General features: G+C 47.6%; 1 protein-coding gene across 1 annotated transcript; it reads left to right on the top strand.

Annotated features, from left to right (window-relative positions):
• Positions 1–26,351, top strand: Tram1 (translocation associated membrane protein 1). Its single transcript, XM_032906794.1, is given in 12 exon segments — positions 1–267; positions 269–307; positions 8,929–8,992; positions 10,153–10,274; positions 10,398–10,514; positions 11,564–11,622; positions 13,419–13,503; positions 18,746–18,816; positions 18,912–19,016; positions 20,349–20,492; positions 20,776–20,936; positions 24,728–26,351. Coding segments are annotated over 12 exon segments (1,125 nt in total). The 5' UTR covers positions 1–183; the 3' UTR covers positions 24,802–26,351.
• The last annotated feature ends 205 nt before the right edge of the window (positions 26,352–26,556 follow it).

Genomic DNA, 26,556 nt, shown 5'->3' with positions numbered 1-26,556 from the left:
TTTCCGGGCCGCCCCGGCAGCTGCGTACTGGCTGTGGGATGGGAAGTGAAGCCCCAGCGAGCGGCTGCGGTGGGGCTGTGCGGAGCAGCCAGCGGGAGGCGGCGGCGGCAGCGCGGCGGTGAGCAGCCGAGAGCGCGGAGCCGGGCGGAGGGAGCACCTGCAGGCACAGGCGGCGGCTCCACCATGGCGATTCGCAAGAAGAGCAACAAGAACCCGCCGGTGTTGAGCCATGAATTCGTGCTGCAGAATCACGCGGACATCGTCTCCCTGTCTGGCGATGCTCTTCCTGCTGGGGCTTATGTTCGAGGTGAGCCCTCCTTCCCGGACCCCGGGACCCCGGACCCGGGACCCTTGGCCCGGTCCGCCGACCCTAGAGTACCGGGCCGGAGCTGCGCAGCCCCCCGCGGCCCTGCGGCCCCGGCCCGGCCCGCCGCCCCCTCCCGCGCCGCGCAGTTCCTGCTTCCCGCGAAGGGTTACGTGGCAGCCGGCGAGGGGCCGGCGGGGGCAGCAAGCGCGGCCGTGCTGGCCCTGCGCGGTGGGCGGACCCGGGGCCGGGACAGCGGGGCTGGATGACTGACAGGGACCCCCCCCCGCTCGACCCCGACCCACAGCCGCGGCCGCCGCCTGAGCGGAGGGCTTGGACGGGGTGCTCGCACCCGGTGGCCCCTCGCCCGCCGACGGCCGCTTGTCCAACTTTCTGCCTGGGCTCTCTGTTCCGGGAGGATCGGGTCTGATCCCGACGCCAGGCTCGCAACAGCTGTGTTGAGGAGTTGAGAGATTTCATTTCTTAAAGCAGAGGCGACGAGACTGTCAGGAGTGTGTAAATTCTCTTCCCACATATCTGAGTATTTTGATGACTTATTTAACAGCTGTTGAATGTGGGTAATAAAGTTTGCAAGGTGAACCTGTAACATCCTACATCCTACGGGTTTTTTCCACCCTTCTCAGTGCTTCCGCCTACTCTCCCCCTCTTCCATTTTTTTTTTAAATCTGGAAGCCACTGAGTCTCATTAAATATATTGATATATTGATGGTTATCATTTTGTCTCCTCACCCCCTGGCATGTAACCTAGTGAGGATAAATATTTTATCATCCATTTTTACTAGTCTTTTTCTGCTGTCGAGAATAGAGCCTTAAAGGTTTGAGTTGAAAGCAAGGAACTAATGGAATGAAACAGTGATGAAAGGTGCTTACGATTTTTTCTTTTCCATAGCGCTAATTTGGTGTCATTAGGTAACTTTCTATGTTATCTTTCCTCTCTTCGAAAAGACTTTTCTAAATCTACATGTAAGTACTTCTTGTCCCTGATACTGTCACAGATGGTTGTAGCCACGACTAAGGAGGTGGCAGGGTGAAGGGCAAATAGAACCAGTCAAAAAGCTTACTAGTTAACCCAAATTTGAGACGCGGTTTGGCCTCCCTTACAAATGAACTATATACATCACTTGTACAGGCCTCATAGCTGCTGTTGAAGAATCGGATAACTTGGCTTGGAGAAGTCTGACAGAATTTATTATATGAGTGGGTGGTATTTGAAATCTAGGGTTTGCTTGTGGCCCTATGGTAAATGCTTGCTTTGATTATTGGTTATAGAATGAATCCAGGGCTGGTACAAGGCCGAAGCCTTTATGCCTGACCTGTACCCCAAGTCTCTAGTGCAGGCTTGCTTGTCTGCTTGCTTCCTTGCTTGCTCTGTCACTTCTATGTGGGTCAAAAGTATGGCTCTGGGTTCAATTATAAGCAACATACAAAATGCTAAATATCTGTTATCTCTGAATTTATGAAAAATGTTTTCCTGCTCGAGTATCAAAGGCACTAACGACATGGACGTGGTTAGTAGGCACTTGTCACCATATGCAGGAGAGTTGTGAATTCAAATGCAGTGGCAGCTACACGGTGAACGCCACCTCTGATGATGACTGGTCAGCTCCACTTAGGAGAAGGAGCTAACAGCTCCCAACGTGAGCTTGTAATTTAGGGGTGCGGGATCTGCTGAGCTTATTCGAAGTACTGTGAGTGAAGTAAAATAGACAGCAGAAAGCCGGACACTTAGAAATGCCACAGCCTCTGTTTTTATGTAAACTTCTTCCTTATTTTCTAGGATGTTCAGTGTTAGATTTATGATTTTTTTTTTTCTATTTTGAGTCTTTCTGGGTTGTCCTGCCTGTCCTGAAATTTGTTAACATAGTCTAGGTTGGCCTCGAACTCCTAAGAACCACCTGCCTCTGCCTCCTGTGTGCTGGATTAAAGGTTTCTAACAGTAAGTGTGCGTTTTAATACTAAATAGAAGCCTTTAAATCACTCCAGAAAGGCCTGAATGTTCAAATGCTGAACAGAGCAGGGCAGCCTGTGCAGGTTAACCATATGGTAAAGACGCAGGTTCTGAAAGCACTTTATTCAGACACAGAAGACACTGACGCTGTGGGTTTTCGCTGTGCGACTTTGGAAATAATTGCTATTTAATCTCAGTCTAATTGTAGAAGTACAGTGTGTGTGCATGCCGAAATAATAGAGAGGGTTTTGCAGAACTATGAAGCCTTTTGTGCAAGAATACTGAAATATTAGGGGACTTGTGGTTAAAATAGAAGAAGAAGAAGGAGGAATAACAAGGTGTGTTAGCAGCCAAGCAGGCAAGCACTGGGGAGTACTCTACAAGCCTACACTCTGCAGCTGATTCACATTAGAGAATATAGGAACTTGGGTTTCCTTGTCTCTAAATGTGTTCTTCAAAGGCGTAAGTTAACTGATACCCATAGTGCCTCGCTCAGTGTTTGGTTATTCCTTGGCAGTTCATCTGTTGGAAAACAGATGACAGAGGTTTTAGACTCTCAGTCAATCAATATCTCCCTCCCCTTCCCCCTTCCTCCCTCTCTCAAAAGGTTAAAGAAGAAGTAATCTGTTTGAGGGAAATATTTGACTTTAGGAACTTTTTATTATACAAATTTTATAAATTTTTTTTCACAGCCAATGTCTATAGAATGCAAAAAAATACTATTGGTGATTTTGTATTTAAAGTAGGGAAAATTGAACAGTTAAAAGAAGATAGACATAAGAATGCCCTAGAAGCTTGCGAGGAGAGATAATATGGAAGAGTGAAAAGGGTCACAGTACAGGTTTGAAAGGAGTGCCTGCAGGGGGCTGGCCCAGCGGGGGCTGCAGGAATACACAGGGATCAGGTTTATTTCTAGATTCATGTGTGCATCTGTGCATGCTTGAACACACAAACCTTTAAACCACAGCACACGTGTAGAGATCAGAGGACAACTTAGGGGAGTCAGGTCCCCCTCCCCACCCCCGTGTGTGTTCTAGGGGTTGAAGCCATCAAGCATGATGGCAGGTCTCTCTATGCACTCACTCACCCACATGTTTTATTAGCTTGTTTTTAGTTTCAGTTTTAAGTGTTTTACATGGAGAGATGTTTTGCCTGCATACATGTCTGTGCACAACTTGTGCCCTGGAAGGTTAGAAGAGGATGCCAGGGCCCCTGGAATTGGACTTAGACAGTTGCGAACTGCCACGTGGGTGCTAGGAAGCAAACCTGGAACCTCTGAAAAAAGTAGCAAGTTCTCTTAACCACCGAACCATCTGTTTGACCCCTCGCTTATTAAACATAGATTGACCTAATGTCATTTCTGTCTGTCTTGGGGGAAAAACTTGTATATAAATTGATGAAGGAGAATATGGTAGAAATTCACACACCCTCATGAGTCCAGTGAGTACTTAGCCATGCCCACCTCTAACAGTACACACACCCTCATGAGTCCAGTGTGTACTGTAGCCGTGCCTACCTCTAACAGTACACACACCCTCATGAGTCCAGTGAGTACTGTAGCCGTGCCTACCTCTAACAGTACACACACCCTCATGAGTCCAGTGTGTACTGTAGCCGTGCCCACCTCTAACAGTACACACACCCTCATGAGTCCAGTGAGTACTGTAGCCGTGCCTACCTCTAACAGTACACACACCCTCATGAGTCCAGTGTGTACTGTAGCCGTGCCTACCTCTAACAGTACACACACCCTCATGAGTCCAGTGTGTAGTCCAGTGAGTACTGTAGCCGTGCCTACCTCTAACAGTACACACACCCTCATGAGTCCAGTGTGTACAACAACCATGCCTACCTCTAACAGTACACACACCTTCATAAGTCCAGTGTGTACTGTAGCCGTGCCTACCTCTAACAGTACACACACCCTCATGAGTCCAGTGTGTACTGTAGCCGTGCCTACCTCTAACAGTACAGAATACATCTCATCCTTATAATATTGGACACTAAGTTCTCACTGATGGCCACTCCAAAAAGAACCCTGAAATTTTATGACTTTCTATATGAAGACTTGGATCTCTCCTTAAATGTGGTAACCTATGTAAGATAGAGCGAAAGAGAGGGTCATTTTTGCTTTTTAGTACAATGAGCGTGGGGATGGCGTGTTTATAGTGTAAACCAGTGAGCTCACTGCTGACTTGCCAAAGCACTGCTGGATGAAAGGTGAAGCTTGGGAAAGTGGGGGCAGCAACAGTGTTGGTTTCCCCTCTACGTTCTTTGGTGGGTCTCGCTCCTGTTGTTTTTCTCCTGTCTTCCTACCTAATGTCACATGCTAAGCCAGCTGGAAGCCAGATCTTAATTTTATTTAGAAGCCTTGCATAAAAGGATAATCTAATTTTTGTTGGGTTTAGAATTTGGTACTGTATTTATCTTTGAAGATTTACAAAGTTTTCCCTCACCATGGTATCTGACCTCCTCTTACAAACTGGAGATGGGAGGCCGCAGAGGAGACAGTGCAGATGTGCAAGCAAGCATCCCTGTCCATCTGATCGCTGCGGCACACATGGGAGCTCGAGGACAGCCCTGAGGAGGCTCTGTGTCCCTTTACCCTGTGTGCTCAGGGATCAAACTTAAGTTGTCAGCCTTGGGGCAAGCACCTTTGCCCTCCAAGCCTTCTTGTCAGCCCCACAAATCTCACCTAAAACCATTTTTAAACCTCATGTAGACAGACAGACAGACAGGGAAAGGGAGAAGGAGAGGTAGAGAGAGAGAGAGAATCCTCATTAGACTGTACGCGTCACATCGGGATCAGCTCTCTCCTTCTAGCACAGGAGTCCTTCCCAGAGACTGAATTTGAGTGACAACCAGCCATGCCCACCTAAACCCAGGCCCCTCACCAAGTTTTAATACAGTGTCTTTATGAGTGGCCTCATATCCTCACTGTGGACTAAGTCCCCTCCCCCACACCCCTTCCTGCCCTCCATTCTTTTGCCAACTGTCTAGCTAGCCGACGACATTGGCCTAACTCTGCCTCTCTCCTTTCCTGCAATGTATTCATTCACTCTCGTTGCTTTGCCTTTCCTCCTAAAAACTTTCCTTGGCTAAAGGAAACGCACTTCGTCTTATGCTCAGGAACCATCAGTACCCCAGGGGTGCCTGCACGCGGCTCCTCACAGTTTCCTACACTGTATGTTCTGTGAGTTTGCTATGCATAGCATCCATGATGGTTTAGTCTTCAGTCTAGCAGTTCCACTCCAGGACCAGTTCTCTGAAGCTGGCCGGCCTCCTGTGTTCAGCCTTACGATGATGGGAGGTTACCAGGACACACACATGGCCCTGACAGCTCATTTGACAGCCATGCAGCCAGTGGTGCCTTCCCGGGGGGACAGTGCAGGTCTCATCACGTGTCTCCCTAGAATACAGTTCAAACGTGACATTCCTATCACAGTCTCCTTGTTTTCAAGGCTGCTGCAGACCACAGGTAAATGAAAACCGAGTGTAAGGGAATGACTGCTCTTGCTTTTCCTCACCCTTCTCCACCCCCACCCTCACTTTCCTTGCCTGTGTAAAACAAGCTAGCCTCAAGTTCTTGACCCTCCTGCTATAACCTCTTGAATGCCGGATGGCAGCCATGAATGCACACCTGGCTGATTGTGCCTTTTATATGCATCTCAGCTCAGGGTTCTAGGAAAGGAATCATCCGCATGTTCATAGTCTCACATTAAGTTTTTACCGCAGACGTGGTCTGCAATCTGTGTACTTGTCTTGGCCAGCTGCTCTCTCAGTGAGAACGATGTAATCTCATCATGCAGGTCCCCATCCCCTTAGCAGGCAGCGTGCATACCCCCATACACACTCATGCGGGGAAACACCCCTGTAATGCTAGGGGGAAGACGATTTTAGCTGTAACTACTTGTCACATACTGAGAGAGATTGAGAGAGAGAGAGAGAGAGAGAGAGAGAGAGAGAGAGAGAGAGAGAGAGAGAGAGAACGTGTACGTGTGTGTGTGTACATACACAGGGTGGGAGGGGTGGATGGATCCCTATTCTCGTCCTATTCCCCCTTCACTCCCCCATATATAGATTTCTTCGTTCACATGAGTAAGACAGTTCCATCAGTGACTCATGACATGCTACAAACGTGAATTGCATTCTTAGAGCTGAGTCCTGTCTTCAAAGCATCCCATGGAATATATACAGACACTCCAGAATTTAAAGACAAAGCAAACCAAGTCCAAGTTGCTTTGGATCGTAGGTGTGTGTGAATAAGAGAGGCTTAGCTTGTGCCGCCCTCATTGACCCAGGAGGAAGCACTCGAGAGCTCTCTTCAGCAGGTCTTCCCATTAGTCCCCTCTTCCTGGCTGTGTACTTAACCCCTCCCCCCAGAACTATCTGTGAGCCCTGCACAAACTCATTCCTCCACTCCTCAAAGCAGCAGCATCGTGACCAGCTCAAGACTCTTGGGATTTCAGTCCACACAGTGTGATCTCCCTGATCCTTATGCACCTCACTCGAGCTGTGACCATGATGAGTCCGTCCCACTGTCTTCATCACACCTGTGAAAACTCACCTTTGTCAATCCGTCTGTCTTTGAGGAGTTTTCCTCTTGGCTTTGGGGATGCCAGGTTCTTCATGATCTTTCTGTCACCAGCATTTCTCTTCGGTCTAGGATACCATTGGCTTTCCCATAATTCAGTGTGGGGAGACCCTCGTGAGTTGACCCCACTGCTGAAGCAGAGTGAGACAACAGCAGGCCCCAGGTGTGACAGCAGCTGGTCCCATTATGTCACAGATGTAAAGAGGAAAGAGAGCCTTGTCTCCCAGGCCCACCTGAGGCCTGACCTGAGGTGACCAGCCAGGCTCGCTCTCACTAGGTTACATGAACCCTAGGTTTTAGTAGTCCATACTGCGTGGGGCCCAGGAGACACTTCCCAAAGCATGACAGGCACTTGAGTTCTGGCCCTGTCTGGCCTCTCTACAGACACTGCACACTTGCATAGATGATGGGTAAAGTCCCATAAATAGTAATTCCCAAGTCTTCCTCTAAGTCCTGCCTGCTAGGTTTTTATTGGGTATAAGCCGCCCGCAACCCTTTCCAACCATGGATCTGGTGATCTCAACTGGTGGTCAGTCTCTCCCTTGCGTTCTTCTGTCCCATATTCTTATTAGTATTTGCCACCTCGGTGTGTACAATGGAGCACTGGTAAGTGATGTGAGACTCTTTCATTTTGCTTACCAAGCCACACTCTGCCTCATCAGTTCCTCTGTCCCACCAGCACTGGCCTAGTGCCCACCGCAGTTCTTCATGGGCTGTCTTGCATGTTTGCCTGTGGTACCCATCTTCCATTTATTGTGTAACACTGATGGACTCTGCAGCATTTTAGAGGTGCCGTGCTGGGTTCTTCTTTAGAATTACATTGGTATTCCTCAGCTGTACTGCATGGGGGTCAGCAGACAAGCTGCAGGAGTCCGTTCCCCCACCACGCGGTCAGGCTCCTGAGATTGAACTCAGATTGTCAGGCTGGTGACAAGGGCCCTTATGACTGAGCCATCTCACCTGCTTCCCCATACTAGGTCTGGGCAGACCGTGACTGTGCTGCAGCATGGCCCCTCAGACAGCACTTACTTCATGATAAAGGCCAGTGTGGTCCTGCCGTAATGTGTGACTTTATGAAGAGGAAGTCTCACAAAGGAACTGCCCACTCTGGGAAGACAGGGAAGGTGCCCTTGAAAGATATGATGAGACTGAGCTCTAAAGAGAGAAGACTTTCCAACAAAGAAATCCTGTGGCAGGGCCAAAGGTAGATGCAGCCGTTGGAGATAGAGGTGCAGACCACACTATCCTAGGAAGCCAGGAACCCAGGGAAGGAATCTTGGGAGGTAGAGCAGGGAACATAGCCATGCAATTGGAACTTGATTGTGGCAGCAATGGGGACACTCCAAGGGGGCAAGAGACCCATTTATGCCTGGCAATCTTAGGACAGAAGAACCAGCTGCTCCTTAAAGCCTTGCAGGCATACTGAAGCAGCTCGGTGCTGTTTGTGTGCTTGTCCATCCTGATTCGTGCGCTCTACTCACCTCACCTTAAATTTACCTGTGTTCACCTCTGCTGCCTTCCTCATCCCCTTATGCACCTTGGGAACTTCAAACAAGCTCTTGCACCATGTCTCCGAAAAGCATTTCCTACCCCAAGGAAAAGCAAAGTGCTTAGAGTTCTTTAGTCTTTTAACAGTTTGTTTGCCGGTCCTGACGAAACCCAGCGTCTTACCAAGGGATTAGTTAATTCATCTGAACTTTTTTTGGGGTGGGGGGAATGTTAACCAAACAGATTAGTCACATGGTCTAAACCACAGAAAAACCCTTCGGTGAATTGACCACCAGACTCTACTTTTTTTTTTTTTTTTTTTGGTTCTTTTTTTTTTTGAGCTGGGGACCAACCCAGGGCCTTGTGCTTCCTAGGCAAGCGCTCTACCACTGAGCTAAATCCCCAGCCCCAGACTCTACTTTTTTGATAAGTTTCCACTGTGCCTTCCCAGCAGGCCACAGAAAAGGGGACCTTGCTTCTTAGAAGTGGAGACAGACATTGTAATCTCTTCGCCCTGGTACGTTCGTTTGGGAGCGATTCTTGAGTGATGTCTTCCATGCTTTCTCTCTCCAGATAACAGCAAAAGGAGCCATCATCTTTGTCGCCCTTCAGTACAATGTTACCCGCCCTGCAACAGGTGAGTATTAACTGGACCGCAACTGAACAGACTTGGAAGTGTCCACGGACACTGGAGTCTACACTAACTCCTCCTAAGACTTTATCGTACCCTGAGCAGTGTATGAAGCAGTTTTCTGTGTTCGCTGTTTATTATATGCTTGGTGCATGGTCCCGAAGTTCCATCAGAGAGTTCTGTATTGGTCCCTCCAAGCCTTTTCTAAAGGGCATCCTGAGCGTAGGTGTTCAGTCAGGATCCCTACCGCTGAGGTGGGCTGCCTCAGGTTCCTACCCTTTCTTCTATTCTGTACCAGTAAAATCTAGGAAATATCAGATAATTATGTCCAAACTATACTTTTATTTTAGAAAGTTGTATTTCCAAATTATGCTGTGTAAAAAGTAAGTTGCCATGGGAAGCCAGTTGCCTCTGAGGGCAGGACTGTGGTGACTTTCATAAGAGAGGGAAGATGCTTGCTTAGGGAAATAAATGGCAAGTATCTGGTGGTGACCTGCCCCGGGGTGTCCCTCCGTGAAAGAGAGAGGGACAGGATGAGTTTGTACTGCTTTGTGGAGCTTTATAAATGTTCGATTTAGTGGCAGAGGATATTGCTTGAGGGGGTAGTGTCCTGTGGCACTAAAGAATGCCCCTAAGCAGACCCCCAGACTCCCAAGAACAGGTGTCAACAACTCAAAAATAGTATATTTGCTTTGAGAAATTAAAGCAAATTCAAGAATTAAAAGAACTTTTAAGTGGTAGTTGCATCTCTCTGGTGCTTAGAGATCAGAACCAGGGCAGAGGAAAGTTAAATTGGCTTCTGTCAGGATCATAATGGAGGGTCAGCAGGTTGCACGTCCAGCCAGGGCCTACTGAGACTCCAGAGAAGACAGGACAGTAGCCCAGGCAAGGCTGCTAGAGCATGGCTCCCTTCCCCTGTTTTTGGTTTCTGGTGGCCGTAACTAACATGTGTCAAGTCTTTTGTAAGTAATCCCTGAAGTTTTGGGTTGTAGAAAGCCTCTTTGGTTGTCATTCCCCCTTGGCTCAAGACCGTTGGGGAGACCCTCTGTAGAAACTGTACTGGGTTAGCCACCTCCTGTTTGTTTCCATAACTATGTTGTACCGAGTGCTGTTTTCATAATCTCACGTATATTTTTGTGTGTGTGTGTGTCCTTTTTGGCCTTCAGAAGAACAAGCTGCTGAATCAGCATCCCTTTATTACTATGGTATCAAAGATTTGGCTACAGTGTTCTTCTACATGCTAGTGGCGATAATTGTTCATGCCATAATTCAGGAGTATGTGTTGGATGTAAGTATACAATCTCAGAAATCCCCATTTTGTAAAACACCACTAGTTCTCCATCTGCTGACCCTCTTATAGTAAGTGTGTTTGTCTTTGTCCGCCATTGCTAACAGATGCTTTTATTTTTAGAAAATTAACCGTCGGATGCACTTCTCCAAAACGAAGCACAGCAAGTTTAATGAGTCCGGGCAGCTCAGTGCGTTCTACCTTTTTGCCTGTGTGTGGGGCACATTCATTCTCGTCTCCGTAAGTGTGGCCTCTGCTCGCGCACGAGCGTAATTAAGAGTCTCAGTCTGGCTCTGCTGTTTGAGAAGCCTCATGTTTTTAGGCATGGGATGTCATTTCTCTATCTTGTCATCACTTGCAGATCTCTGGGTCTCATGTCAGCAGTGAGTTCGCCTGGGTTAGAGAAGCAAAAATGTTGTTAGTTATTCCCTCCGTGAACACTCCAGCTTCTCCCAAGCAACTTAATACATTTTCAGGTCCAGCCATCAGAACCTTCAGCTCTCCTTAGTGAGAGGGAAGACAGTATCCACTTTAGTGTTCAGTACCAGCACCTTCCGTTCATATCCCATTGCGTGGCTTTACACACTCTGAGATTGTTAAGCACATTAAGTCGTCCTGGTAGAAATCAGTAACAGGCAAAGTAAGATGGCCGGATCTAACTGTCAGTATCAGAGATCTATTGAAACTCCGCACTCCAACCCAGTGCCCTTCCCATCTTACTGATGTAAGAGTCAAAAGGGAAATGTCAGCTTATTAGTGTGTGCCCGTGCGCGCACACACTATAAATGTTTTATGTGTGTAGTAAGGGTTACAGCAGTAAGGCATAGTCGTCTTAGAGTCATCACCTAAGGTTTGGAGGGAGTTTTTGCGTTGTTTCTTGTAATTTTCACCAAACACATCTAGCTTTCTAAGGAAAAGGTTTGCATGACAGTGTATGCGTTTGCATCATTGTGAACTTCGCAAAGAAGTGGTTTTCAGTTCTCTGATTGCATCAGCAAAGGCACCTTCGAGAACTGGGCCGCACCTTATGACCTCTTGTTCCGTCAGTGCAGCCTTAGACCTGTACTTCCTTGCACAGGGGCTCAGGCTACTGCACTGGACTGGAAAGCCGGGTATTGGGTCTACTTGGGGTTATGTCTCAGGCTCATTTTCACTTTGCTGACCTAAGCAATTCAGATCACATCAGACAAACCGAAGCATTTGATTTCCACATGCTCTTTGGAACCTTTTGTGAGGAACTGTAAATGTTTTCATGGTACTCACAGGTAATTATCCTTCCTGTCTCTTAGGAAAACTATATCTCAGACCCGACGATCCTGTGGAGAGCGTATCCCCATAACCTGATGACGTAAGTTATTTTTACTGGCCTTTCTTAACTAAAGACTTCTTTTCAGACAAGTGGAGTCCACTGGTGTGGTTCTCCCCTAGCCTTCATAACACGTGCAGTGGTGCATCGCTTGCAGCCTAGGACGGCAGCAGCATCACCCTGACTGGCATGAGGAGAAAGAGCTGAGTGCTGTTCCTGTCTGTCTGTTACCTTTGCCAACCCGAGACAACTGATCGTAACACATTTTAAAAAGAGTATTTTATGTGTGACTGTTGTGCCTGCACGTATGTATGTTCACCTCCATGTGGCTGGTGCCAGAGAAAGTGGGAGAAGGCTTTCGATCCCCTGGGGCTGGAGTTTTGGCTGGTTGTAAACCACCATTGAGGGGGGCTTCGAATCAAGCCCAGGTCCTCTGGGGGAGCAGCCTGTGCTCATGACTGCCCAGCCACCTCTCAGCCCCTGATTTTAACAATCGTACTGGGTGATCTCTTTCTCTCTCGCACCTTTATCCTTCCCTTCGGCATGTCTACATTCTTCTGTGGTCTCTCTCTCTCTCTCTCTCTTTTTTTTTTTTCTGGTTGCTTGGCATTGTTGTACATATGGGGTCTCGAGCCCCTTCAAGCTCTTCTAGTTCTTTCTCTGATTCCTTCAATGGGGGTCCTGTTCTCAGTTCAGTCTGTGGTCTCTTTCTTTTCTTTCCTTACCCCCTGCTTCTCTTATTCCTTCATTTCTGCTCAGTTCTATCAGATTCTAAGGCTGGGGTTCTTCTTCTTGCTTGCATCCTGAATGTCTATATATTGCTTCCGGGAGCTTCTTGTCAGGGTGATGCAGTTCCCTGCTGCATGAGAATTTACCCTGCTGCTTTGCCAGCAAGGAGGCCCTTGCATCCAGCATGGGCTGTCTGGTTTATATTTATGTAGCATCTGCAAATAATTTAGGTTGTTTCTAATCATCCCACAGATGTGGGTCCTGCTTTGTGCCCTCCCCGTCAAGACTGTGTACTTCTCTCAACAATGGAGCTATCTCTCTTCTTTCTACTTGGGAAGCTCTAGGCACTTCCAACCTAGACAGTTCTCATCACGTATTTGGTGGTCTAAAATCTAGAGAAAAATTCACAAAGCAAGGTTGTCACGTGCCCATGAGCATACCTGTTTTAAACACTTTCTGAGTCATACATGCAGCCGTGTGTCTTCTAGAAATGGTGTCAGGTTGGCTCTCCCACTCTACACTCAGGGAAGAGGGAGAAGATGACCAGGCAGAAGAGGCAGAGGCATGTGGTGTACAGAGGAGACTGCCGAGTCCAAGACGGTCTCCCAGGAGCCCTCCCAGCCTCAGCCCTGCCTTTCCTGCCTCTGCTTCCATTTGTCTGCATTCTTCCCTGTTGCAGCCAGGCAGAAGTAATAGCTCACCAAGGGAAACATTGCCCACTTCCAGTGACGTGTTGGGCCATTGCTTTGCCCTAGCTGAGATAGTGGGTTTCCTTGTGACCCTGGGTGGCCTTTTTGCCCCATTTTCCTGTTGATGTGTGAAGCTTTGTAGATCTGTCCTTAGGTAATGGACAGACAAGGGGTTCAAGTTCTGCATGCTGTGGCTTTGCCTGTTTTTGCAATGACACAGTTGACTGAATGGTGGGGAAAGTGTGCGAGCCGGCCGCTAAAGGGCCGCCTAAAGACAGGCAGGGCGCTGTATGGGTGACAGCGACAGCTCAGCCACCGCCCTCTCCTGGGCTCTGGCACGTCTTTGGTTTTTGGTTGTTCTTTGTTTTCTTTGTTTTGTTCTTAGATACTATCCTTTAAAACATGTTTTTACTTCCTCAGATTTCAAATGAAGTTTTTCTACATATCCCAGTTGGCATATTGGCTCCATGCATTCCCCGAACTCTACTTCCAGAAAACCAAAAAAGTAAGCTGGATCTGTAATATTTTGTTCTTTAACTGTAAAAGTTTGGCTTGTTGCTGGGCAGTGGTGGTGCACGCCATTAGTCCCAGCACCCGGGAGGCAGAGGCAGGCAGATCTCTGCCTTTGAGGCTAGCCTGGGCTACAGAGTGAGTTCCAGGACAGCCAGGGCTACACAGAGAAACACACCCTCTCTTAGAGAGAGAGGAGAGGTGGAGGGAGAGAGAGAGTGAGTGTGAGTGTGAGTGTGTGTGTGTGTGTGTGAGTGTGTGTGTGTGTGTGTGTGATTGTTAGCCCTGAATGTGCCTGTGCCCTTGGCCTCAGCTCTGTTTCTATGTTCCACCTCCCCCTCATTCAGAATTTAAAACTCCCAACTATTTCTTTTAAAAAAAAAAAAAACCACTTTTTTTTTTTCCCTTTTTTTTTTTCGGAGCTGGGGACCGAACCCAGGGCCTTGTGCTTGCTAGGCAAGCGCTCTACCACTGAGCCAAATCCCCAACCAACAAACCACTTCTGATGTTGTTAAACTTTTATGTTTGGCTGATTGCTCACTTTTAAATTAGTGGTAATTTAAATTAAAACTTAACCAACTTTTTTTTAATGTGTTAGCTTCCTCTTACTGTTTTTTATCTTTTAGCAATTTATTTCACAAGTAACTAGTTGGATTTCAACTAGCAGTTCTGTATGTAAGCCTAAAAGAAGAAATCTGTGTTGACAAAGTAAACTGCAGTTAAATTTTCACCAGGGAAGCCCTTCCTGAGAGGGGTGGGTGGGGCAGTCCTCTCCAAGCTGTGGGAGAGGCCTGTGCTCAGAGAAGTGGATCAACTACTGGAGCCCTCCATGCCCCCTTTCTGGAAGCTGGGGTCAGTCACCAGCTGTACACAGTCACCGCCCCACTCCTTCTCCTGGCTCCCCAGAACCTGCCCAGCCTCACTGCACTGTGCTGGGGTGGGGTGGGGTAGGTGGGCGCTTTCCTCTGTAACCTCCCCTCTCCATTCTGTATACTTTGCCTTACACTTCCCATGTGAAGGCTGCTCTGTCAGGATTACCTTTCCCCTACGAGAAGTTAGTCCAATAGTTCTTTATTCTTGTGTAGGAGTAGTTTAATAAGAGTAATAATAATAAGCAACCCACGTGGGCTTCACTTGAAAGTAATGTCAGGGAAGGGCAAATGTGTACGGAGGGATCGGAAGATACAGTTCCTGTCTTGTATGAGTGACTGAGCTGAAGTTAGCTGCACGTGGGTACATTTTACCTTTTGTTGGTTATATGGCTTACACTTGCCACAGAAAGAAGGTTTGGTCCTAGCTCCCTGTAAGAAGTTTTCCTAAGTGGATTTATCACAACCACTTACTGACAGATTTATCTCTTCCTGCCAAAGTCCACAGATAGTCTTTAAAAAGCATTAGTACACATAGGCCCTTTCCCCTCTGGTCTGTGTGGGTGCCAGGCGTCTGCTAGGATTGATGAGCAAACAGGGCTCTGGCGCATGCTGTTGTCTTATAAAGAGCAATGCTCTGCCGGTTGATCAGACAAGTTAAGATGAGGGCACTCGTTTTTTGGAATGTCTGAAAAATTATTAGGCCCACAATTTCCAGGAGCCCTTCCCTGTCTGGTGAGCTCCTCGTGTGAGACTTGGGTCTTCTGGGGCTGGGCTGTGCAAAACAGGAGCTGCCAGCCACAGGAGAGAAATGAAAGTAACACAGTTTCACTTCATAGTTACACTGGCCGTATTCAACGCCCCTTATCCCTGTGAGGCTCACAACTGTCCTTTTGTATAGAAGATACACACACACACACACACACAATTTTAAACATGGTTTTTCTGTGTGGCCCTAGTCTGGTTTGTAACCAGGATCTTCCTTCCTCAGTCTCTCCTGACCTAGGGGAAGTGATAGATGTGTGTGCCACTGTTTGTGGATTGGACAGATTAGGGAACGTTGGTGTAGTTGTGAAAAGCTTTGTTGGACAACAGTCTAGAGACTATCATAGTTTCTTGATGATTGGCTACTGGACAGGGCTCAACTACTATAAGCTCTCTTTAGGTGTCTGCATACCTGTGGGAATAATACCTTTGGCTTTCATTATTGATCCAAGTCTATCTCTTGTGCACTGACCCTGGTGAGCAAAAAGCAGTCGTTCCTTTAGCTCCTAGAGCTCTTTCTTATCGGTTGCTGCCAGATGGCACTTCTCCAGAAGTGTGGTCTCATTTTTATGGACTAATTTGCATAACTTAGAACTTAACTGAAACTATTTTTAACACTTACACGTGACAGTTGAAAGTAACTGTTTCAAGTAATTAGCATAATTTGAAAGTAACAGCTGCATATGTGTTAAACCGTTTCTTAAAATTTGCTCTATGAAATGTGTTTTGGAGAGAAATCTTTCCTGGAAGAAACTTAGTGCTGTGACTGCTTTGCAGCAGTCTCACAGCCAGAGGGGGGAGTAAGAAAGGACGGTGTGAACATTGGGGGCTCTCACAGGCAGGGGGGAGTAAGAAAGGACAGTGTGAACATTGGGGGGGCTCTCACAGGCAGAGGGGAGTAAGAAAGGACAGTGTGAACATTGGGGGCCCTCACAGGCAGAGGGGGAGTAAGAAAGGACAGTGTGAACATTGGGGGCTCTCACAGGCAGAGGGGGAGTAAGAAAGGACAGTGTGAACATTGGGGGCTCTCACAGGCAGAGGGGGAGTAAGAAAGGACAGTGTGAACATTGGGGGCTCTCACAGGCAGAGGGGGGAGTAAGAAAGGACAGTGTGAACATTGGGGGGCTCTCACAGGCAGAGGGGGAGTAAGAAAGGACAGTGTGAACATTGGGGGGCTCTCACAGGCAGAGGGGGAGTAAGAAAGGACAGTGTGAACATTGGGGGGCGCTCACAGGCAGAGGGGGAGTAAGAAAGGACAGTGTGAACATTGGGGGGCTCTCACAGGCAGAGGGGGGAGTAAGAAAGGACAGTGTGAACATTGGGGGGCTCTCACAGGCAGAGGGGGAGGAAGAAAGGACAGTGTGAACATTGAGGGGCTCTCACAGGCAGAGGGGGGTAAGAAAGGACAGTGTGAACATTGGGGGGCTCTCACAGGCAGAGGGGGAGTAAGAAAGGACAGTGTGAACATTGGGGGGCTCTCACAGGCAGAGGGGGGAGTAAGAAAGGACAGTGTGAACATTGGGGGCTCTCACAGGCAGAGGGGGAGTAAGAAAGGAAGTGTGAACATTGGGGGGCTCTCACAGGCAGAGGGGGAGTAAGAAAGGAAGGTGTGAACATTGGGGGGCTCTCACAGGCAGAGGGGAGTAAGAAAGGACAGTGTGAACATTGGGGGCCCTCACAGGCAGAGGGGGGAGTAAGAAAGGACGGTGTGAACAGTGGAGTGGGGGGAGAGCTTGGTGCTCTGGATGGGAATGTTTAAGTCATGTGACTTCAGTGTGCCCTCGTCTCCTTTAGCCCAGAAGATTGGCAGTGCCACTTCTTAGCCAGGCTCTATAGTGTGTAAGTAACCACAGTGCCAGGTACTGGGGAGGCTGAAGTAGGGTTGTGTGGGCAAAATAAGGTGGGACCCTGTCCTTAGCTAGTTTGAACTTGGAAGCTTTTAAGGAACTCTGGAAATGGTCAAATGTTTTGTTGCTGGTAATTAAATTAGCTTTGATTACAGATAATAGAATTGATTGTTATATCAAATGTTTATAAGTGGTTTTCCCATCCCTGCTTATTGGCAGCCTCAGTCAGACACACCTCTCTAACCTCTGCTGCTCACCCTCCAGCCTCCCTCTGGACTTCTAAAGCTTTCTCTGAGTCGGCGCCTGACCTGGATCAGAATCTTAAGGTGGCAGTGGTGCCTTTCACAAACATTTATTATTACTCAAAATCATCAGCAGATATCATCCCCGTAACACAAAGCTTTTTAAACCCGGTTTAATCTTTACATTTTGTAAGTCCACGTGTGATCACTTGTAATAAAGCTTGTGTTGTCAAGAAATGTTTTCTTATGAAAATAAAAATCTACAAGAGTTCTTTAATAAAAAGATCCCAGAAGAACAAATAGAGGTTTCGGGATTCATAGTTTAAACATACCAGTTTTTAAAGATGTATTTACCTTATTTATATGAGTATACCTGTCGCTGTTCAGACACACCAGAAGAGGGCATCGGATCCCATTACAGATGGCTGTGAGCCACCATGTGGTTGCTGGGAACTGAACTCAGGACCTCTGGAAGAGCAGTCAGTGCTCTTAACCACTGAGCCAGCTCTCCAGCCTGAGATTATCCAAATTTTATGTCAGTCCACAATTTCCTTCTTGCTATAGCTGTATGGACATCAGTGTTGAGAGTAAAATGGCCAAGCATGGAAGGACACATCCAGAATCACACCACAGAACTTTCTCTGAAACACTACTAAATGACTCACTTTTATAAACATTTTGTGTGTTAATCATAAGGAAAATCTCACTGTGGCTTCTGGTAGAAAAGGCAATTCTCACAACAAATAAGACAACAGAAAAGAGCGTGCAGAGAACACGCACTCCTGCTTCTCCCGCTGTGTCTGGTTAGCCTCTAGTTTCCACAGCTGTGATGAGCCGTCTTCCCACAGGTGACCTACTCACAATTCACCACAGGCTGCTCTCTGAGCCGCTCAGACAGCCAGTTTTACCCAGCTGCCTTGGTTCTCTCCTTTTCCCCTCACCAGAGACCGGCACAGATTGAGTGTGGTTGTCAGCCCCGCACCTGTGAGCCCCAAGGCCCCATGGCCGTGCTCCCAGGAAGACTGGAGAACAATGTGGGGCTTGCCCTGGTTCAGTGCCCTGAAGTAGTCCTGTCCTCAACCGGCTGTTTCTACTTAGCCTTACTCTTAGCTGGGATGCGTGTTCTCCGGTGCCTCTCTCTGTTCTCGCTTCGATATTCCCTTGGTGGTATTTTGGGCTTCAGATGCAGAGTTGAGCTGACTTGTCCAAGACCACAGCCGCGGGAAGCAGAACTTAGTTTTCCTATGTTCATCGTTGCTCTGTGTTTGTGCACAGTTGAGGGAAAGTCCCCCCTGAAAATTGTTGTCTGAAAGCTGTTGATGCTGCGTTAGCATCCCGGGGAGTTACTGCTTGTGGGCATGGATTTTGGTGATGGCTTTACCTGCTCCCATTACTGACTTGGTCGGTGACTAGCAGAAAGGTTGTGTGGATGTAAGAAATGCGTTAAGGCTGGTGCCATTAAAGCGGAAGTGCTGACCATGCTGTTCACCGGTGCTGCGTCTTTGTCTTTGCAGGAAGATATTCCTCGCCAGCTTGTCTACATCGGTCTTTACCTCTTCCACATTGCTGGGGCTTACCTTCTGAAGTGAGTTGGGGTTTGGCCTGGGTGTGACTGGCAGGTAGCGTGCTAATTTGTGTGAGTTGGTAATTAGCCTTTCTTCTTTGTGTTTCTTTCAACAGCTTGAACCATCTGGGCCTTGTTCTTCTGGTGCTGCACTATTTTGTTGAATTTCTTTTCCACATTTCTCGTCTATTTTATTTTAGTGACGAGAAGTACCAGAAAGGGTAAGTGCCGTCCTCTCTTTGGGGATTTGCAGTCAGTGACTAGGTTGTTGTCATGCCTGTGTCCTTGAGAATTCTACAGTTGCGTTAGTAGTACATGAAAAGGAGGCAGAACCACACTTCATATTTGTACTGTGGACTGGAGAGATGACTCAGTGCAGAGGACCTGGGTTTAATTCCCAGCACCGACCTGGTGGCTCAGCCATCCGTAACCCCAGTTCCAGGGGATCCATTGCTCTCATGGTCTCAGCAGGCACCAGGCGTACACATGGTACACAGACAACACCCACATGTTCACATAAATGAGTAGATAAATAGTTTTAAACACCAGTGTTCATAGTCTATACTCTATTCTTCCAAATAGTGACTCTCAGCTGGAAGGACACTGTATCGGGTGAGTGTCTCTGAGGCCGCAGTATCACGGCTTTCTTTTGAGAAAAGGAGCAATAAAGAAGAAAACGTTCAGGAGAAAATAAAGGGACAGCCTAGTGCTACTCAAAAACCTAAGCTTGTCCCTAGAAGCACAGAAAGGCGTAAGGAGAGAACCGAATCCACACAGCTGCCCTCTGACCTCACATGGCATGCATGGGCCCTTTCCCCTGCAGCATGCACACCATAAAGGAAATTGTTTAAAAACGGAAAGAAAATAGAAAATGGCTGATACAGTCTTAAGGCTATGGAAAGACTTTGATAGAGACTCAGATGGGAAGGTAACTTGCAGCAGGTGACGTCTGTGGCCCTCTGAGAAGGGAGTTGGTAATGGTTGTTTATAGCAGCACTGGCTTGGCCCGTGCTCAGCATGTTACAGTCGCTCACTGTAACATAAGTTCTAAAGCACATCGTGAGTACTTCACAGTGAACAAAATATTCAATTAGTTCTGGAAAACCTGACTAGGGTATCCAGTGCTGTGAACCTCTGATTGGATGCCACATTGTGTAGTGTTTCCCAGGAATTTGAATACAGAAATCCTTTGGCAGAATAAGAAATGCTGTTTTAGGGACTAGAAAGATGGCTCGGTGGGAAAATGCTTACAGTGCAAGCAATAGGACCCAAGTTCAGATCCCTAGCCCCATATAGAAAGCCAGGTATGGGGTAACAGTGAGATTATTCCAGGGCTGGGCGAACCAGGCCAGCAGTCAGTGAATCCTCTTTTCAGTGGCAGACCTTGTCTCAGTAAGGTGGGGATAACTGAGGAAGACGCCTCACTGATCAGTCTTCGCAGGCTCAGCCCCACACGTGCACGCCCAGAACACGCATTTGCTCAGGGGGATCTAAGTCCCTAAGAACCGTCTCTAAAACGGTTTTCTTCTGTGACTTTGCTTGTCTTCCTACAGGTTTTCTCTTTGGGCGGTTCTTTTTGTTTTGGGAAGACTTCTGACCCTAATTCTTTCAGTCCTCACTGTTGGCTTTGGCCTGGCAAGAGCAGAGAACCAGAAGCTGGACTTCAGTACCGGGAACTTCAATGTGTTGGCGGTTAGGTACAGTTCCTTTCCCCTCCCACTGTTGCTGGCCGTGCTGTCAGCCTCTCCCTGTCGCCTGTAATGAGTGAGGGGTACCTGGGGGCTGTTGTTGCTTTCTGTCCACATGGGACGTACTAAAGCCTTTGTTTAACCTCTAAGGTGGATTTCTCAGTAAATGACTTTCCTTAGCATTAAGCATCAACACTGAGTCTTCATCGTTATTCAGATCATGGTAGAATACTTTATCCGTGGGTTTTCTGACATAGTCTAACTTCTGTGCTGTCCTCGGCCTGCCTTTCAGGATCGCGGTCCTAGCGTCCATTTGCATCACTCAAGCCTTCATGATGTGGAAGTTCATTAACTTCCAGCTTCGGAGGTGGAGGGAACATTCTGCCTTCCAGGCCCCTCCCGTGAGAAGGAAACCGGCTGTGACCAAAGGCAGGTCCTCCCGAAAAGGAACAGGTTGGTATTGACTTCAGTCGTGAGAGCACAGACAGACGCCATAGCTACGGGGCCTTTGCGTCCCAGAGCTCTGCTGGGTAGTTCCTGCACACGGAACAGCAGCGTGCGGTCAGCCGTGACTCCTCGTGGCACACTGTTCCTCTCTGTGTGTTGGGAAGAGGCGTCTGTGCCGTCTGGAGGTCAGAGGCCCCGGGAGCCCATTCTTCCATCTTCCGTGGGCTCTGGGGGTCGACTTACAAAGCAGCCAATTGCTCAGAGTCCATGTCAACCATAGCGTAATATTTTTACATTTTATTAATTTACATTTTTATTTATGGAGGGCGAGTGTGCACAGGCCTAGGTGTGCATGTGGAGGGCAGTGGACAAGGCTGGGGGAGCAGCCCTCTTCAGCTGTCTGGGGCCTGGAGGCGGAGCTCAGGCCCGCCCGCCCACCTGGCAGCCGCACCTTCTCCTGCTGAGCCGTCAGGCTACGTGTGTGAGCATGCCATACTTTGGCTGGCTGGAGGACATTGGGGTTCTGGGAATTTTTTTTAGCAGTAAAGTGAGGTAAGCACCCCTTGTCTTTGTCTGCACACTCCTCCGTTGTCTCCTGGGTGAGCATCTGCTGAGGAGCTGCAGGTCATTAGGGCGAGCCAGACTGTTGCTGCATAGTGACACCATGCTAGGGAGCTGCACCTTCCCGGCTTCGTTCTCTCCGTGATGAAGTTTAGGATGAGATCCATCTGAGCTCTGGCCTCTGCCAGATGCGTTTAAGAGCCTGCCACTGTGCAAACAGTGCAGTGCTTTGCTGTGTTGTGTGGGTAGACACCCCCTTGATGTGTCTGTGTGGTTGGGTAGCTCACTGTCTTGCTGTGGTGAGGGGTGGGTAGCTCGCTGCCTTGCTGTGGTGAGGGGTAGGTAGATTGCAGCCTTGCTGTGGTGAGGGGTGGGTAGCTCGATGCCTTGCTGTGGTGAGGGGTAGGTAGATTGCAGCCTTGCTGTGGTGAGGGGTGGGTAGCTCGCTGCCTTGCTGTGGTGAGGGGTGGGTAGATTACAGCCTTGCTGTGGTGAGGGGTGGGTACCTCACTGCCTTGCTGTGGTGAGGGGTGGGTGGCTCGATGCCTTGCTGTGGTGAGGGGGGAGGTAGATGCAGCCTTGCTGTGGTGAGGGGGGGTGGGTAGCTCGCTGCCTTGCTGTGGTGAGGGTTCGGTAGCTCGCTGCCTTGCTGTGGTGAGGGGTGGGTAGCTCGCAGCCTTGCTGTGGTGAGGGGTGGGTAGCTCCGCAGCCTTGCTGTGGTGAGGGGTGGGTACCTCACTGCCTTGCTGTGGTGAGGGGCGGGTAGCTCACTGCCTTGCTGTGGTGAGGGGTGGGTAGCTCACTGCCTTGCTGTGGTGAGGGGTGGGTAGCTCACTGCCTTGCTGTGGTGAGGGGTGGGTAGCTCACTGCCTTGCTGTGGTGAGGGGTCGGTAGCTCGCTGCCTTGCTGTGGTGAGGGGTGGGTAGCTCGCAGCCTTGCTGTGGTGAGGGGTGGGTAGCTCACACCCTGGCTGTTTTTTACAGGCTCTGGAAGGTTCTCCAGTTTTTTTCCTTTTCAGGTTTTGGTCATTTCAGGTGTCTAGCATTTCTGTGTGAGTTTTAGGACCCTCCCTTTAGTGTCTGCAAAAAGCACCTGGAGTTTTGCTTCAGAATCCTTTAATCTGTAAATTGCCTTTGGGAGCATGAACAGGGATGTCTTTCCATTTATTCCGCTCTTTAATTTCTTCCAATTAAATTTTATAGTTATCAACCTAAATGTCTAGAACTTTGATTAAATTTCTCCCTAAATATTTTACTCTTTTGGATGCTATAAAATAGAATCATCTCCTTAATTTCATTTTCCGATTGTACAGTGCAAAGTATACAAGTGCAGTCGATTCTGCAAATCGATCTGGTCTCCTGCAGTCTTTAATGGACTTGGGTTAAGTGGTTTAGTGAATGTGGGTTCTTTTGGATCATCTATCAGTGAAAATAGTTTATGCAGTTCCTGCCAATCCAGAATCTTGGTGTTGCGTTGTCCTGAGTTGAGAACAGGATTGGCATGGTGCAGGTGTAGAGACCCACAAGAACGCTGCTGTCTTGCTCTCTGCCTCTCTCCCTTCAGACAGGGCCTCTTACTGAATCTGGACTGAGGATGGCAGCCAGTAGACCCAGCAGTCCCCCTGTCCCCACTGTGGGACACCAGGAGTTCTATTTGCAGTCCTTCCTCAAGTTGATGCTGCAAGGACTGTCCCCAGCCCTCTCTCCTCTCTCCTTCCTGGCATACACCCATGTTAGGGACAGATGATACTGTACCTTTGCTCTGTTGGTTCTGATTGTTTGGTAGGATTTTTTCCATCTGTTCCTATAAAAGATTGTCCTATAATTAGCACTTTTCCCCCTTGTCAGCTCTGCTAGCTTTATAGACAGCATTAAATCTGTCCGTCCCTTGGTCAGTGTGGTGCTGTTAGCTGTTGGAAGATGTAACAGTGACTCCATCTCTGCAGGTGTACACTCCAGATGAGGAACTACGTCTCCGTTTAACCTCTCCCTTTCAGCAACTTGTGATTTTTTTTTTCAAGAATTTATGCCTGTTTTTCTTCTTAGTCAAAACCCCAGCATGTTAAGAGCTAAGATGTAGCTCAAGGTAGGGCACCCACCTAGAATCTGTGAATTCCAGGGTATAAGTTCTACCACTGAGGGCTGGAGCGATGGCTCAGCGGTTAAGAGCACTGACTGCTCTCTAGAGATCCGGAGTTCAATTCCCAGCAACCACATGGTGGCTCACAACCATCTGTAATGGGACCTGACGCCCTCTTCTGGTGTGTCTGAAGACAGCAGCTACAGTGTACATAATCTACAATATACATAAAATAAATAATTCTTTAAAAAAAATTTCTAGTGCTGAAACAAAGCAAAAGTACTTTTAAGTCTTTCTTGATTATTTTTTCTTTACATGTTTGTCTGTTTGTCTTTACTATGTCAGTTCCTACTCACGCTTCCAGCTCGAGGTTTGGTTGGCTCTTTTGCTGCTGGGGGTCCCCTTCTTGACTTCTGGTCATGGTCTTCGCTGCTCCTTGAGAATCATCCAGAGCTGAGGGAGAAGCATCTCCTCATCCTGCGTTGGCTGCACTCCTCAAGCCTTGAGTGCTGTCTGGCTCCAAACACTTCCTAGTTGTAATTTGGTTTCTCACTGGAGCCATAACTTTCCTGTTGTCCTCTTTCTGGTGTCTAAGTTGCACTGAGATTTAAGACTACCCTTCAAGGGATTTTCCCTCCTAAAATTTGCTGAGACTTGGATTACAGCTCAGCCTGTACCCAAGTTCAATAAATGCTTCTGTGTGCCCCACAGGTCACATATTCTATATATGGATGTGAACCCACATCTGCCTCCCGCATGCCGGGATTGAAGTGTGCTACCACAGCGGGCTCACTGTCAGTTCACCCTCAGCTGTAAACGCTTCCATCCCTAATAACGTTTCTGTTTTATAAAGAAATAACCCAAATGGCTTTGCCATGCAGTGGGAGAGAGCCCCATGTCCTGTGGGGACTGCTGTGGAGGAGTATGTTTGTAAACATTGTGAGTTCACCAGTCCCCCGCCCCGCCCCTTCACTCACTTTAATGGCACTCACCTCCCTTTAACTTCCTGCTCCCAAGCCCTCCTTTACATTAGAGATCACAGATTTTCCCTGAGACTTTGGGACTTCACCCCGTCCTCGCAGAGACGTGACTGACAGTTACTGCTCTCATTAGCTTATGATGCCAAGAACAATGCCCGCTGTCATGTCTCGTTTCAGAGAATGGTGTGAACGGCACGGTCACGTCGAATGGAGCCGACTCTCCTCGGAGCAGGAAAGAGAAGTCTTCCTAATGGGCCGGAAACTGACTGACTGATATCCCCCAAAGAATCTGCTTTCTACTCTGTCCTTCAGCACTAGCGACTCTTCTGTTCTTGAAAATACAGTTTGCTCTTTGATTTTGCTGTTGCACTGTTCCTGCATTGTGAGGGGCGTCTGAGGGGAGGGTGATTGATTACTCTGAGGTGATTGATTACTCTGACTGAGAAATACTTTAGCTTAGACTCAGCTACCTGCCTTCAAATAGTTTAGGGACCACCTTTTTGTTTTTTTGTTTTTCCTTTTTGTCTTTAATGTTTTTCCCTAATGGTTTGGGGAGAAACCATTTACAAACACACACACACACACACACACCCCATATAACTAGTGAACATTTTTCTTGCTCTCACCAATTTTTTACAATATTATAGCAAGGTGACCTGTTCTAGGAAGGTCGTATTTTTTAAGTTGTCTTTCAGGGTGAAATGGAAATACTATAAAGTCAGATGTCAAACTTTTAATGTTTTCAGTGTTCTCTAATTTTTAGGAGTTTTTTGTAGCCTTTACACCTGAAAAAAAAAAAAAGATTTGTAAAATCACCCAAATAATTGTGTGCTTTATTTTCTAAGTCGTGGTTGTACATGGTACATCCCATTAAAACGTCCTGATAGCCGCTGCAAGGTCTGTTGTCATCTACTGGAGCAGATGTCTCGTTAGCATAAGGAAGTGAAGTACTTAGGAAGTAAAGTCTGTGCATTTCAACATTTATCGTCTGGCAGTCAGAAGGTGTTTCCTGTGAGGAGGAATAGTCAACTCTGCAGCCCTTTTGATATGTTTAGTACCTAACCGGGCTGCTTGTGAATTTGATGCGCATAGCATCTTAGTGAGATAGCAGTTAACCTGCAAGCCCTTTAAAGAAGTAATGCCTGTTTGGTTTACATCTGTAAAAAACGGGGTCAGGTAATATTTGGGAAACTAATGCACTAACTTTAAAGAAATTGAAAATTCAGGTGGATAGTCTTAACAGAAGACATGCTTTATGTTATAGCTTTGGACCCATCTTTAATTGAGAAACGTTTATCTGTATAAAACATATTTTTGGATAAATATATATATATATTTGTATCTACAGAAAGGCTCTAAACGCATTTGAGTAAAATCCTGGTTCCCTTTTCTACGCTTGTCCTCGCACCCTGCGCTTGTTCTGTCTGCTGTTGTCACAGCACATGCAGTGCTCCATCCGTCCCCGTTTCTCACTCTGTCACCAGCTAAACAATGTCCGTGCCATGTTGAGTATACTCGCTACAAGCCTCAGCCTGTGGTTAGGTTGCCATGCTGCTGGAAAGCTGTTCTTTCTCTTCTCTAGGTGTTTACCTTCTTCCTGGGAAAAGTAGTCGCTCTCTGTAGCAGTACCAAGTTTCAGTGGAACCAAATTTCTGCCCTTAAAACTGGCATTATATTGAACGATACATTGAGAAATCAGTCGAATAAAAAATTTTTACTTTCACATGGCTGCTTCCTGGACAGTTCCTTCACTGTAATGTTTATGCTGTTTTGAACATATACTCTCATTAAAGTGTACTATTAAAAGATGAGTCTATTTTTGATAAGCAAATACTCTTTCCTGGTTACCCTAGCAGTACTGGCAATCGGGGTTTAGTAACCTTGTTTCCTCCTCTCACTGGAGCCATTCTGATGTAGCTGCAACACTTGTGTTCAGTGCTTTAGGCCACAATTCTAGGCGAGAGGAAAGAAATCACAAAGGTAAACACAGTCCAGTTACTTCCCAG

Source organism: Rattus rattus, chromosome 1 (assembly GCF_011064425.1).
Source record: "Rattus rattus isolate New Zealand chromosome 1, Rrattus_CSIRO_v1, whole genome shotgun sequence".
NCBI classification, from domain to species: domain Eukaryota; kingdom Metazoa; phylum Chordata; class Mammalia; order Rodentia; family Muridae; genus Rattus; species Rattus rattus.
The sequence above is the reverse complement of the archived record's forward strand: the minus strand, read 5'-3'. Positions and strand labels throughout refer to the sequence as shown.